The sequence below is a fragment of the Neomonachus schauinslandi genome, chromosome 2 (genome assembly GCF_002201575.2).
Source record: "Neomonachus schauinslandi chromosome 2, ASM220157v2, whole genome shotgun sequence".
Taxonomy (NCBI): domain Eukaryota; kingdom Metazoa; phylum Chordata; class Mammalia; order Carnivora; family Phocidae; genus Neomonachus; species Neomonachus schauinslandi.
In genome coordinates, this window is record NC_058404.1 from 59,528,994 (window position 1) to 59,541,522 (window position 12,529).

Here is a 12,529-nt window from a genome sequence, read left to right on the forward strand (position 1 = left end):
GGCAGAGGGAGAAACAGACTCCCCACTGAACAGGGAGCCCGACTCAGGGTGATCCCAGGACCCTGGGATCATGACCTGAGCCGAAGGCAGATGCTCAACCGACTGAGCCACCCAGGTGCCCCTCTATCTTCACTTCTGATCTCTCTCTACCTTCCCCCCTCAGGCAATAAAAATTGTCCCAAAGCCATCTATATTCAAACCACATGTAAAAAGTCAGGCTCAGAACACATACAAATTACACAGTTTTGGAAATAAAGTTCTGTGCTGCTTCTGACTAAAGCCTTAACATCTGCAAACTAGAGGTACGTTCTGAAGTCACCTAAAAGGTAAAATGAAAGCCAGCTCTGTGTTACATCACATATTATTGGGAACACATGGGTTCCCATTATTATTTTAAACTTGACAACATAAATGAGCTGCACAACTATGTGATGACATGCAGCACTGATGATAGAAGCTTCACTGTGTCCCTGCGGGCACAATACACTGAGAGCCGTGTTCTCTGCACAAATAAGAAAGAAAGGGGCAAAGCGTGGCTATCAAGGCCCGAACAGATCACCTAAACAACAGAAACAGAGAATTGGTCTTTTAAAAGACAGCCACAAGTCGTCTTGAACAAGTACACACCTGTCTGTTCACGACAGAATAAGTCCTGGGGCTTACAAAGCATTTCTCAGTATACCGGACTCTGTAGGGAACTTAGGCATGACTGCTCTGGGACATTTCATAGAGACGCCATTCACCCTGGTTTGGATTCTTGCCACCCAGGTATTTTGTTTCAGAGAGTACAATTAAAATTACTCTTTGACCCAAATAAAAACCCTGATCATTCTGTTTCTTTTAACAAGGGGATTCCCTAAACACAGCAAGATCCCAAGCATTAGAGGAGCATTTACTTCATCTGTTTCCTGCTATTTTAAAGACATTATTTTCTCTTACAGAATTTAAGGTACATATTTACTTGGTTCTGAACAACTAACACTGAGATCAAATCAATCAGTTGAAAGATTTTTAAATGTCTAACAGTCACTGCACAAATACTTATTGAGTATCTAGTACGGCACAGTGCTGGGCAAACACATCAATACAAATTCTGTTAAGCCTGTAACTCCAGAGTTGGTTTGTAAGATGAGTGACTATGTCACCTGATGACTTCTTGGAATTCTGTGCAGTAGAAATTCTGTGCATAAAAGTTAAAAACAGTAATACAACAAAAGCGTTATCACTGTAGCCTAAAAAGTATTCTACGTGACAAGGAGAAGATAGTCAAATCCTGCAGGGTGGTCTTTGATTTTGGAGGGGTTGATAATCCAGTTGGAGAATAAATGAAGGAACAAGCCATGTTGTAGTAATTCTAGGTGCAATGGGAGCTAAAGAAGTCGAAGAGAGTGCTGGCTAGCATGACTGCAGAAGACTCCAAGAAAGAGGTAGAATCTGGGATCCTGGAAGATGATGAGGATGCAGATGAGGAGAGATGGGAGAGGAAGGAATTCAGACTCAGCAGTTATAAAGGTGCAGAAGGGATAATCTCTTATTTTTTATTGCTTAAAACACTGTGGTTTGGGCTAGTTACTAATGGCTACATGCCTCTATTACCTCCTCTGTAAAGTGTAAAATGTGGGTATTAATAGCATATACCTCATAGGATTATTAGGAAAATGACACGAGCTAAGACATATTAAGCACTTGGATCCGTGCCTGGCATACTAAGGGTGGCTCTGGAGAGGCCAATGGGAACTGTCCAGTATGGAAGTGAATCAGGGAGACGAAACTGGCTGAGGGGAACAGAATGAAAGCGGGAAAGGAGTTTAAAAAGAAGCGAAGAACTCTTGACTGGTTTCCAAAAGGGTGCAAATAACCTTTATTGATTGGCTTCTCAGTGTTCAACTCTGTTCTAGGTGCTCGGAATACAATGTTGAACAAAACTAAGTTACTGTATTTAGAAAAAATATATTCTATGGTGGGGATGATAGAGATAGGAAATAAAAGGGTGGAAGGAGGGACATAGCAGGAGGGTGGTTAAGTGCTATGAAGGGACGGGAGTGTGAGGGGATGACTATATTACACAGTGTGGTCAATCACAAGTCTGAGGAGGTGACATTACCTCTGAGGCCCAAGTGACAGTATGAAGACCTACAGGGACAGCTAGGCGGTGCAAAGGTCACTCGGTCTGAATGAATCTGGCAGGGTCACCAGGGCATTGTGATCCCTGAGGAAAGAGGTATAGGATACAGTACTTCTCACCCTTGTTTTAATATGGAATCTTTTTTTTCAGAGAGTATCTCATTTGGATTAACATAATTCAAAAAACACTTTAAGCAACTGTGTTAAAACTGAGCAAAGAGTTTAGAGTTCGTATATAACGTATATAATGTTAAAGTAGAAACCAAAGTGGAGTATTCTTTCGTGGTGGAGGCAACAGAAAAGAAAAACAGTTTTAAGTTTTCGAGACAAAGTTTTGGCAATTGAGTTTGTTTTCCTATAAAACTAATTCTTTGTTGGAATTTAATGTAAAATGGCTCTGGCTGGTTCTCCCAAATGGCACCACTTTTGATAAATGAAGAGCAACAACTCATTAGGAAATTTTAAAAAGAGTACTTGGTGACAAAGAGATGATCTCCTTTCGTGATGGTTTGTACAATTAAAAATAAAAATGCTTAAATGCTTATTCAAAGTAAACTGTTACTAAAACCAGAACTCTTCACAAAAACCCATATTCAGAAGCAGATCTTAACTAGTAAACAATTCATACAAACCTCCCACTGAATATAAATACTTCAGTGTAAACACAGGTGAGCCCAACTCTGCAAAAAATATTACTGATCTGTTTACTCTAGCTTCAACCATAAGTCACTTACCATTTTAAAATAATATTCATGTGGTTGGGGGGTAAAAACATCTTAAACATATACACATGCATCTGGAAGATTTTATCTTCCACCACCACCAAATCCTAGAAGGTTTTCTTTTTTTCTTGGCTACTGAATAATCTTGAAAGTGTCCTGCCCTTGATATACTATTCTAGGTCAATTTTATCAGTGTACTCCAGAAACTCAGATCTCCAGAGTACAACACTGATTTAAGAGATAGCCTATCTAGCAACCAAAGAATTTTTCTAACTACTGAAAGTCCTCTTATTCTCCTCTCATATTCAGTGATAGCTAATAGTAACCAAATTCCACAAAATTTCACAGTAAGCAGAATCATTAACATGTTGGCATTTAGGAATCCCTCATATTCAAGAATGTAATATGTGAATTAATACATAAAAGAGCCCAAGATACACAAACTGAGTTTTTGTATATCAATTCTATTTTTTCTAACTGAAGCCAAAGCTGTTAGAGTACAACTGGATAACCTGAGCTCATACCTAAAGGAAAATAGATGCCTTTATAAATACATTCAGTTCTCACATTATCCTTTGGCTTCTCTAGAGAATAAACTCACACACGTGTGTGCACCGTACCACTACTTGGTACAGAGCCATCCAAGATGAGCAGGTCTGATTCTGATCTGTTCCTGGGGTAGACATTTCAACGGAATCATCATCAGTCACAGCAGACCCCGAGAGCTCACTTGCTAATTTGCCAGAAAATAGCTGCCTGGGATTGGATGCAACATTCTGGGCAATCCTCTAAGATCCTAGTGAACCCAATAACAAGACCCTGGGGAGGCCCGAAACCCCTTCAGGCCTCTGCCTCTGATGAGGAACGACGAGGCCCCCCACCTACCTATTTCCTGCAAGATGGGAGAAAGACAGGAATACTGAGATAATGTCTGCACAGTCCAATGCAGCTTTTGTCTTTTCTGTTAGTTACTATCTAACCACTGTCTTGACTTGAGAACTGGCTAAAGTACAAATAAATCTTTAAGAACTTCTCCTTAAGATTTAGAGGATTCTGTTTTGTTGGTTTGCAGCTATTTTCTTTCATCAAGAAACAGCAGACATCAGATTTGTCGGAGATCAACCTGGGTAATACACCCAGGCTAAGCACGTGACTCCCTTTTTGCTCAGGCTTATTCCAGAACCCTGGGAAATCCCTTTGCCTCTTGCCATGCTCACCTTGAATGCAGAGAGATGATAAGTGTCCCCACCTACCTGTTTCTTATAAATCAGGGAGAAAGAGAGGGACAATGAGATAATGTCTGTGAAGAGCTGAGTGCCTACAGAATAAAAGCTCTCATGAATACATCCATATAAAAGCTCTTATTGACACATGCTTTTCCTTTTGACAAACATGGGATAACATTTCAAACCAAAGGCCTACTTATACAGAAGAGGCAATTCAGAGTATAAAACACTGTAGCACTGTGGTTCTGTGGCACTCCCTTATGAGAACAGAGTCTAAGAATGTGAAGGTGGACAAATACTCCAGTGCCAACCGGTGCCCATCTGGTTCTCAGGGATAGTTCTGATCTGATTCACCCAGACACACTACTGCTGCACTCTTCTAGGGGGCACTCCCAAATCCCCTGGATTCCCACCATCTCGGAGGAGATCTACTGCGTAGAGGAACAGGGTGACCGAAACGGAAGCTGTAAACCTAACTATCAGCAATTGTGAGGTGAGCAGGATACATGAATTTTATTGAAATGCAAACAGGCTTCTTTCTAAGGCACATTTTCTCCTCACTGGCCCCATCTGAAAGATTTAGTCAGCTTCACATTTGTGTCTGTCCACAGCTTTAAGAAGCTGCTAGTGACCCCGGTCACGCTGGGGAAGAATGTAGCTGCCTGAAGGAAGCAAGGCACTGGAGGAACTGGATGTGCAGAAGTTCCCCAAACCATAATCAACCAACAACCAAATAGTGTTGCTGTGAGTCTGAGTGCGGCCCACTGTCATTGGCCTTCTTGGCCTTGTGCTATAACCCTGGCATCCATGGCCTTTGTTCCCTGACTGTCTGACTTCTGCTACCCAGACATGTGAGAAATAGAACCTTACCTTCATGGACTATTTAAAAACTTAGTGCATGACCAGCCTACCCTTTTCCGGATTAAAATGAGGACAATGCTAAACATACAAACAGAATAAAACAACTAGTATGCCACTGATGATTAAGAAAACTGAGATAAGTGACACTTATATTTAAGATTTTGATAAAACAAGGCAGGCAAAAAAAAAAAAAAAAAAAAACCACCCAAAAAACAACTTACCATATTTCTACTTACTGAGTCATGTGTAATCAATCTATTTACTGGTACTTGACAAATATGGCAAAACCATTCAACCAGATAAATTACACATATAAGTGGAATGAATTTGCTATCATAATTACAAATTCACAGTGAAATATAAATGAAAGTAATTTAAAAGATTCATTTGACGGGGCGCCTGGGTGGCTCAGTTGGTTAAGCCACTGCCTTCGGCTCAGGTCATGATCCTGGAGTCCTGGGATCGAGTCCCGCATCGGGCTCCCTGCTCGGCAGGGAGTCTGCTTCTCCCTCTGACCTTCCTCCCTCTCATGCTCTCTGTCTCTCATTCTCTCTGTCTCAAATAAATAAATAAAATCTTTAAAAAAAAAAAAAAAAGATTCATTTGACAACAGTTTGCCAATGCCTACAAGTTCAAGGATGCCATAATTTGTAGTCATGGCATCCCAAACAGGGACATTCGGTCTTTGGCAAATCATTTGGATTACTATGATGGAAAAATAGCTATCTTTTCATTTTTAATTCAGAACGCAAATGAGGGATCCCATAATATACCAGAGGAGAAACATGTTCCAAAAGTCACATGTATCAAACCAGAAGAATGAATTCTTGAAGTATGTGTGATTTAGCAAATGGAAAATTCCTTGGAGACAAAAGGGTAACCATATAATGATGGCCTATTGGACTGGCATAGAGATAAAAATCTGCAGCCTATATGGCCATTTACCTTTGGTGTCACAGTGTCTATCTTTGGGTACAGTTTTCCATAGTTTCCACAAAACTAGCATGACTTCATTCATTTTTAAGAAATGGCAGGAGCTGCTAGATTCTTTAGTGGTAACAATTTTAAAGTATTTTACTCCATAAAATTAATAACTATGATAGGTAAGAGACAAATGCTTCTATTACTTGAGGTAAGCTCTTAGAACTGCATATATTCTTAAGAGAATTTCAAAGATCAGAAAAAACTTTCTACTTAAGATAATAAAAGGCATGACGACCCAACACCTTTGATAGTCTAGTCTTTGTTCAGTAGGAGAAATATTACACAGATAAGTGCTTATCTTCCTGGGAGGCAAGATTTGGTACCATTTCCTAGTAAGAGGGACAAAACAGTGTCATGCAGTAAACTCCCACTTCTTGAATCTAACAGTTAGCTTCTTTGTGGCAAGAGAATACTTCATTTCCTAGCAGCCAAATAAAAGAAAACCAACAAATAGGGGAGAAAAAAGTTTTCTCAGCCAAGTTGAGTCACTCAACTTCCAGTAGAAGCCCGTTATTACATTACTATATAAACTCACCTCCTTTATTCTACTTATTTATGTATTCATTTGAGCTTTTTCCAATAAAGATTTGAGAAGAAGCCAGATTCAAATATAGAATTCATGTAATCAACATTTAGAAAGTGCCTATCGAAACAAGACATTGCTAACAGAAGCTCAATACATCTTGTCAAAGTCAAGCATAGCAATGCTCATCTCTAAGGTAGTATAGTACATCCCCAAGTGGGAAACCTTTTCATATGAATGAAAAGAACCTAAATTCTTAGGTCTTTTCATTTTATTCTTTAGTAGAATTTCTTTCTTTTCTCTCTGAACAATATTTGGATTCTGGGAGACTCTGAAGTAGGGTTTCAGAGTTTATTTCGGAGATACAGGAATTTGGCTTGACTCTTGCTGATGCGTACTTGTTTTTGAACTCTTCAGTAAAATGAGTATGTGCTAGCTTTTAGTCATCAATAATATGTGCCAAACACCTATATGATAGATTTCTTTTCAAGGCTTTAATGCACTTTTGTAGATGTCATCTTATGTCTCCTCATAGATTTTTCTATTTAAAGACTTTAGACAGCTGCCACATCATCGTTGTGACATAAGGAAAGACAAGTACTTAGATAATCTGCAAACAGAAAAACTGAGACCGAGGATCCAGGTAGTTTACCTAGAGATTACAGGGACAGAACTGGTACATCATTTCTTCACTAGATTGCACCCGTCCTCACTTACTTGTATGGATAACACGAAGACATTTACGTGTCTTTTTTCCTTCTGCTCAATTACTACATATATGTAAAGGCTTACTTTTTAGTTCTGTTAATTTAGATATTTCGAAAACATAAGGTGTTTACTTAATAACCAAGCCCCTCCACAGTTATAAAATTGTAATACTGAGCTGAGAGATTAAAATACGTGGTTCGTTGGTAAGAGCATGGATTTGGAGTCAGACAGGCATGAATTCAAATCTCCGTTGAGTGGTACTGTGACCCTGAGCAAATTCTTTACCTACTGGAATCCTCAGCTGTAAGTGGGGCAGTGATACCTCTTAGGAGTGTATCAAATGAGGTCACATACATGAATTGCTTAGCACGATGCTCTATGTGGTAGCTAACGCCACTATCAGCAAAACTGTTGAGAGCCCTGCATAGATTTTGGGTAGTTTCTGACGAGTCTTCTACTGTTTAACGCAGAAGATTAAGTACTGATCTTGGTAACGGTAAAGGAGCTGAGCAAAAATAGTCTGGTAAAGCTGCCGTGACAAGAATCTAAACACTGGACGGAAGGAAAGACGCGAAAATGGTAGAGCGCTACCACTGGGTTGTGGATTAGCGGGCGCACCAGGGTAGGGGTGTGTGGGGCGGGCAAGCGGGGGGGGGGGGCGTGCAGCCGTCACTCACGCGGGGGTGACGCCCTTGGGCAGGCCCAGGGCGTTGACGGCCACCGACGGTGGCTGCGAGGGCAGCAGGGCGCTGAGGAAGGCCGCGGGCGTCTGGCTGTGGCCGAAGCGGGCCGTGGGCGAGGCGCACAGGGCGGCCGGGGCCGCGCTGGGGAGCGGTGGTGGCGGCGGCGGCAGCGGGAACACGTCGGGCACCGGGAAGGCCGTCGTGGGGCTGAAGACGGGGGGCGGCGGCGGCGGGGGCGACGGCGAGGACGCACACCACGGAGCCTCGGCCTCGGCGCCGAAGGGCTGCGCGAAGGGCTGCGCGAAGGGCGGCGCGGGCGCGCGGCCGAACTGCTTCAGGGTCGGGGACATGGGCGACGGGAGGCTGGAGGAGCTGGGGCTGGAGGCCGGCGTGCCGTGGCCCGACGCGGGGCCGAGGTTCTGGGCCGCGATGAACTGCTTGGGGCGCGCGTAGTTGAAGGAGCCAGAGGACTGCATGGCGGGCGCGGAGCGGGAGGCGAGTGCGCTCATGGGCTCCGCGGAGGCGGGCGACGCGCAGGCCGCGAGCTCGGGGGAGGCGGGCGGCGGCGGGAAGGGCGGCGAGGGGGGCGCGCTGCGCGGGGCGCCGGCGGGCGGGGGGTGCCGCGCACTGGCCTCCTGCTCGAGTCGGATTTGGTTCTGGAGTTGCTGGATTTTCAGAGGGTCCCTGGAGAGAGCAGGGGGGAGAGAGAGAGAGAAAAGCGACACCTTCAGAGAGGGAACTAGAAGGAATGTTTATTTGGGGCAGTGAGGTTAACCTGTGGACGGAACTTCCGATGTACGCCAGCTCCAAACTACGACCTGGTCTGAATAAGGCACAAGTTGTGTTGCCCGTTATTAATTCTGGACCAAGCGCTAAGCCAATTAAGTATAATCACTTACCGCAAGGTCTAATTTAAGTTTTACCTAAGATGATCCAAATCAGTTTACAAAATCCAGTGATGGAAATTTTGTCTGACTTCCAGGAACCATATTTCATTTTAACAGAACCAGAAATATGAAGAGAAAAACTTTTGACATGAGTTCTCAGTCCTCTCATTTGTCAAATTTTTGGAAGAGAAGTCTATCATAAAGAGAAAGTTGAAAGAGAAGTCAAGTTATTTTTGGAAGATCTAGGTTAGTCCAATTGGCCTACTTTCGGGCTGTCAACTCTGCATTCAGTAAATATCACAGGGTGATTTTGGGGGGGGGGATATCTACTTTAATTTCTGCATTTGTTGCCTACAAAAACATATGCAGAATTTACTGTCACCAAAATTTTAGTAAACCCTGAATTGCCAATTATTTATACAAACCTTAATACACACTGATATTTTGTACCATGTCTAAAATACACAAATGACACCTATCTTTAGTATGTAGGTGTTCAATAAGCAATAACAACTTTAAAATAATAATGCAGTTTTAATTCCTCAAGTACTTTCCATTGAGAAGAGATAGTTTGAATTTTAATTTTTACAAAAGTTGAGTTAGTTTTTAGCTAATTGCTAGCTGCTTACTGTTTTATTCAATCAAACTTTCCTGGTTAGCTGAATTTTACATCCAAGATACTTTCCTTTATTCAGTCACCAATGCCTGTCAAAAGAAACTTCAACAGAAGGTGGCAGTATAACAAGCAGCTAGATCAGCCATGGATAGGCAAAGCCCTACTAACTTTAACCCTTTTAAAACTCAAAAATAACCCCAAAACTTCCTTATCCCTAAGTATTTAATTTTCAAAATCAAGCTTTCAGAAACTCAAAGCAATGAAAGGAATTGAAGCTGCTGATCAAAGTAAAAAACAAAAAACACCAAAAAGATTTAGCTCTCTTAGCAAGTATGTAGGAACATCCTGTGTCTTCCATCCCCTTCTGTAATTATCCAGTAAAGTAATTACACTTAAATCCACAAAAAGAACAAGAAATGCTTCTTGGGAACCGAAAAGTATAAATTAGATGGTTCTATTATGTATATGAAGTATGCAGATGGCTCTATATGCTTAATCTGTGCAGAGCATCAAAGATTTCAACAAAGAACTTTGTGGGGTCAGTCCTATGGGACTCAATTGGAGCGTTTTAAAAGCAGCCATGCCACTGCTAGGATTCACCAGATGCTGAAGTTCCCGACGTCAGTGTGGTTTGGGTCCACTGTCCAGCACATGTGCTCCTGCATTCGTGTACTTAGAACTGGCCCCAGAATAGAATTCATAAAAACCACCCAACACAGCTCTAAAACCCATCATCTAGCACTTTCATCCTGAATCCCCAAATGTTCCTTTCCGAGCTTCCTGCCTGTTCTATCACCTTACTTCCTACCTAATGCATCCTAGTCCTTGAATGTTCATCATGAACATTCAGGGCACCCGTGCACCTGGGTTGGGAGTGGTCTGGGTGGCCCTCCTCAGAGGCACTGCTCCCCTAACTCTGGCCAGCTGGGCTCACCATGGCCTCAGCTGTGTTTTAAGGTATTTTGAGTTAGGCCTGGCATCAGCAAATAGCCATGTTTAGTGGCTCTGGCGAGGTTGCTGCAGACTCCTATCATTCCCTATATGTGTGGCGAGGACTCCTCTGCCCCACGATTAGGGAGTGGCTCCTGAGAAGCCAGTCTTCAAAGAAGCCAGGGCAGGCAAGCCCAGACCACCACTGTATTCTAACTTTCCCGGGGGTCAAGCCTACTCATCTGGCCATTAAGAACCACCACCAAGTTTGTTAACCCATGTGGGCTTAAAGCTGCTGAGATGCTACTTTTCATAATAAGTGACAATTCAAGAAAGTCTTAATGTAGCATTTCACAAGAAATGAACAGGCATTCTAGTGATTTAGTTACTAGTAGATAACTGCAGTGAAGAACTTTGCTAGGGTTTCTACTCACCCATTTTGCACTGGGTGAAGAATGAAATACACAGAGAACTGGAGAGGTGGGAAGGGAGAGTAAAACAGTTATTTTGAATCATGAAGTGTCTGGCTTGATTTCTGGCAGATCATAATATTTTAAAGAATACTTGAGTTAAATGGATCTGACACCTGGATTCTGAGATGATGAAATGCACAATTCTAAGTCATTTTCTCCATCCTCGTTACATTATTTTTATAAAAGTTCATTTTCACAGAGATAAAAAGGCAAAGGGAATGAAAGGTACCAGAAGAGCCTTTGGAAATTACTTAAATGTTATAAAAATTCCTCACTTTTCTGGTTTCCCCATTTTTTCCGGCTGTCTTTTTTCTGGAAATGAAACTGCATTGAACCTCTTGGAAATACTGTGTCAAGGCTGAAAAGTTAAGGCGTCTGGACAGCCCTAGTTGCAAGGACGACACTTTAATCGGCATATTAAAGTCTGGTTTTGCACAACTACTCCCTCAACCACCACCCCCAGCCTTTTTCCCTCCCTCCACCACAACCCCAATTCAAAAAGTCTTAAGAAATTTCCTACTCTTACCCCTCCTTCAATTCTATTTTTTTTTTTAAGATTTTATTTATTTATTCATGAGAGACAGAGAGAGAGAGGCAGAGGGAGAAGCAGGCTCCCCGTGGAGCAGGGAGCCTGATGCGGGACTCGATCCCAGGACCCTGGGATCATGACCTGAGCCGAAGGCAGACGCTTAACCATCTGAACCACCCAGGCGCCCCACCCCTCCTTCAATTCTAAAGGCTTCAATATTTAAGGAAATGAGATGTCTGGACTTTTTGTTACACACCTGTCACAGCCCATTTACAAATGGGGAAACTTCAAGCAACATGCTCAAGGTCACAGAGCACGTTACCTGCTGAGCCAGGTTAGATCTGTGTTTGTGTCTGGTTTCTTTAACAGCACCAGGCATGTCAACATGGAAGAACCCTCACCACCTCCAATGTGATTTAAAAAAAAAAAAAAAAAATTCTGTGGTCATCTTTCCAAGAACTTTCTCCACTCATGCCTCCACACAGCCAGAGCATGAGGGCCTTAAGGATCGGAATCATCAAAGTTTTAAATTTTTACATATTTAAGAATACATTTAAGAATATCTGACTTCAAACTTGATTCTTTTTACGGTGAAATGGTACAAAGATGAGATCTTGGCAGCTCAGAAAGGGAATATACTAACCTTATGTTACAGAAAATCAAGAGCCTTCCTCCCCCCACACCAATGGTTTGGACACAGATTTTAACTAAAACTATTTTACAGACAATTGGATGGGGCAAAGGTTTAGATCTGACAGGGATAGAGACAGATGCAGAACCCAGTTTATTTTCCACGTCAGTAATCTGTCTTGCCACTAGATTAAAGCTGCCTTGGAAAAACGTACCCAACCAAGGGACAGTGTGGTACAGGAGAGTAAGGCTAGACTCAAGTTGGATGGCACTGACTGGGAACCGAGCTCCACCAGCTACTAACTGTGGGGTCACTAACAGTGATTAACAGTGCCTGGTTCACATCGTGAGCTCAAGAAACATTCCACGGCAGGAGAGAAGCACCACATCAGCTAGGGTTACTGTACAAAATGAACCCTAAAAAAATGGAGATAATGTCCTACTTAGTGCAAGGGGATTTTCCTCTTTATCTGTTCCCACCGCAAGTGGTGGTCCTTCTTATACTCATAAAACCACAGCAAAGGCAGGAGATGAGAGACAGCACGAGTCATGCACCTGGCACTGGCTTGTCTCATTTTCAACAATCCTGGGAGGTTGGTATTTTCATCCCCATTTAAAAAACTCCCCATAGAT

The 12,529-nt window shown here is 42.5% G+C and overlaps 1 protein-coding gene across 3 annotated transcripts in view; it reads right to left on the reverse strand.

The window, feature by feature from the left end:
- The window catches only part of PALLD (palladin, cytoskeletal associated protein), a 386,227-nt gene that overhangs the window by 32,805 nt on the left and 340,893 nt on the right, over positions 1–12,529 (reverse strand). For 2 of the 3 annotated variants that reach the window (XM_021698996.2, XM_044912854.1), the window contains exon 10: positions 7,826–8,515. The exons of the other annotated variant lie outside the window; for it this stretch is intronic. In XM_021698996.2, coding sequence (XP_021554671.2) covers positions 7,826–8,515 — 690 coding nt within the window. The remainder of the gene's footprint in view (positions 1–7,825; positions 8,516–12,529) is intronic. 3 annotated transcript variants of the gene reach the window in all.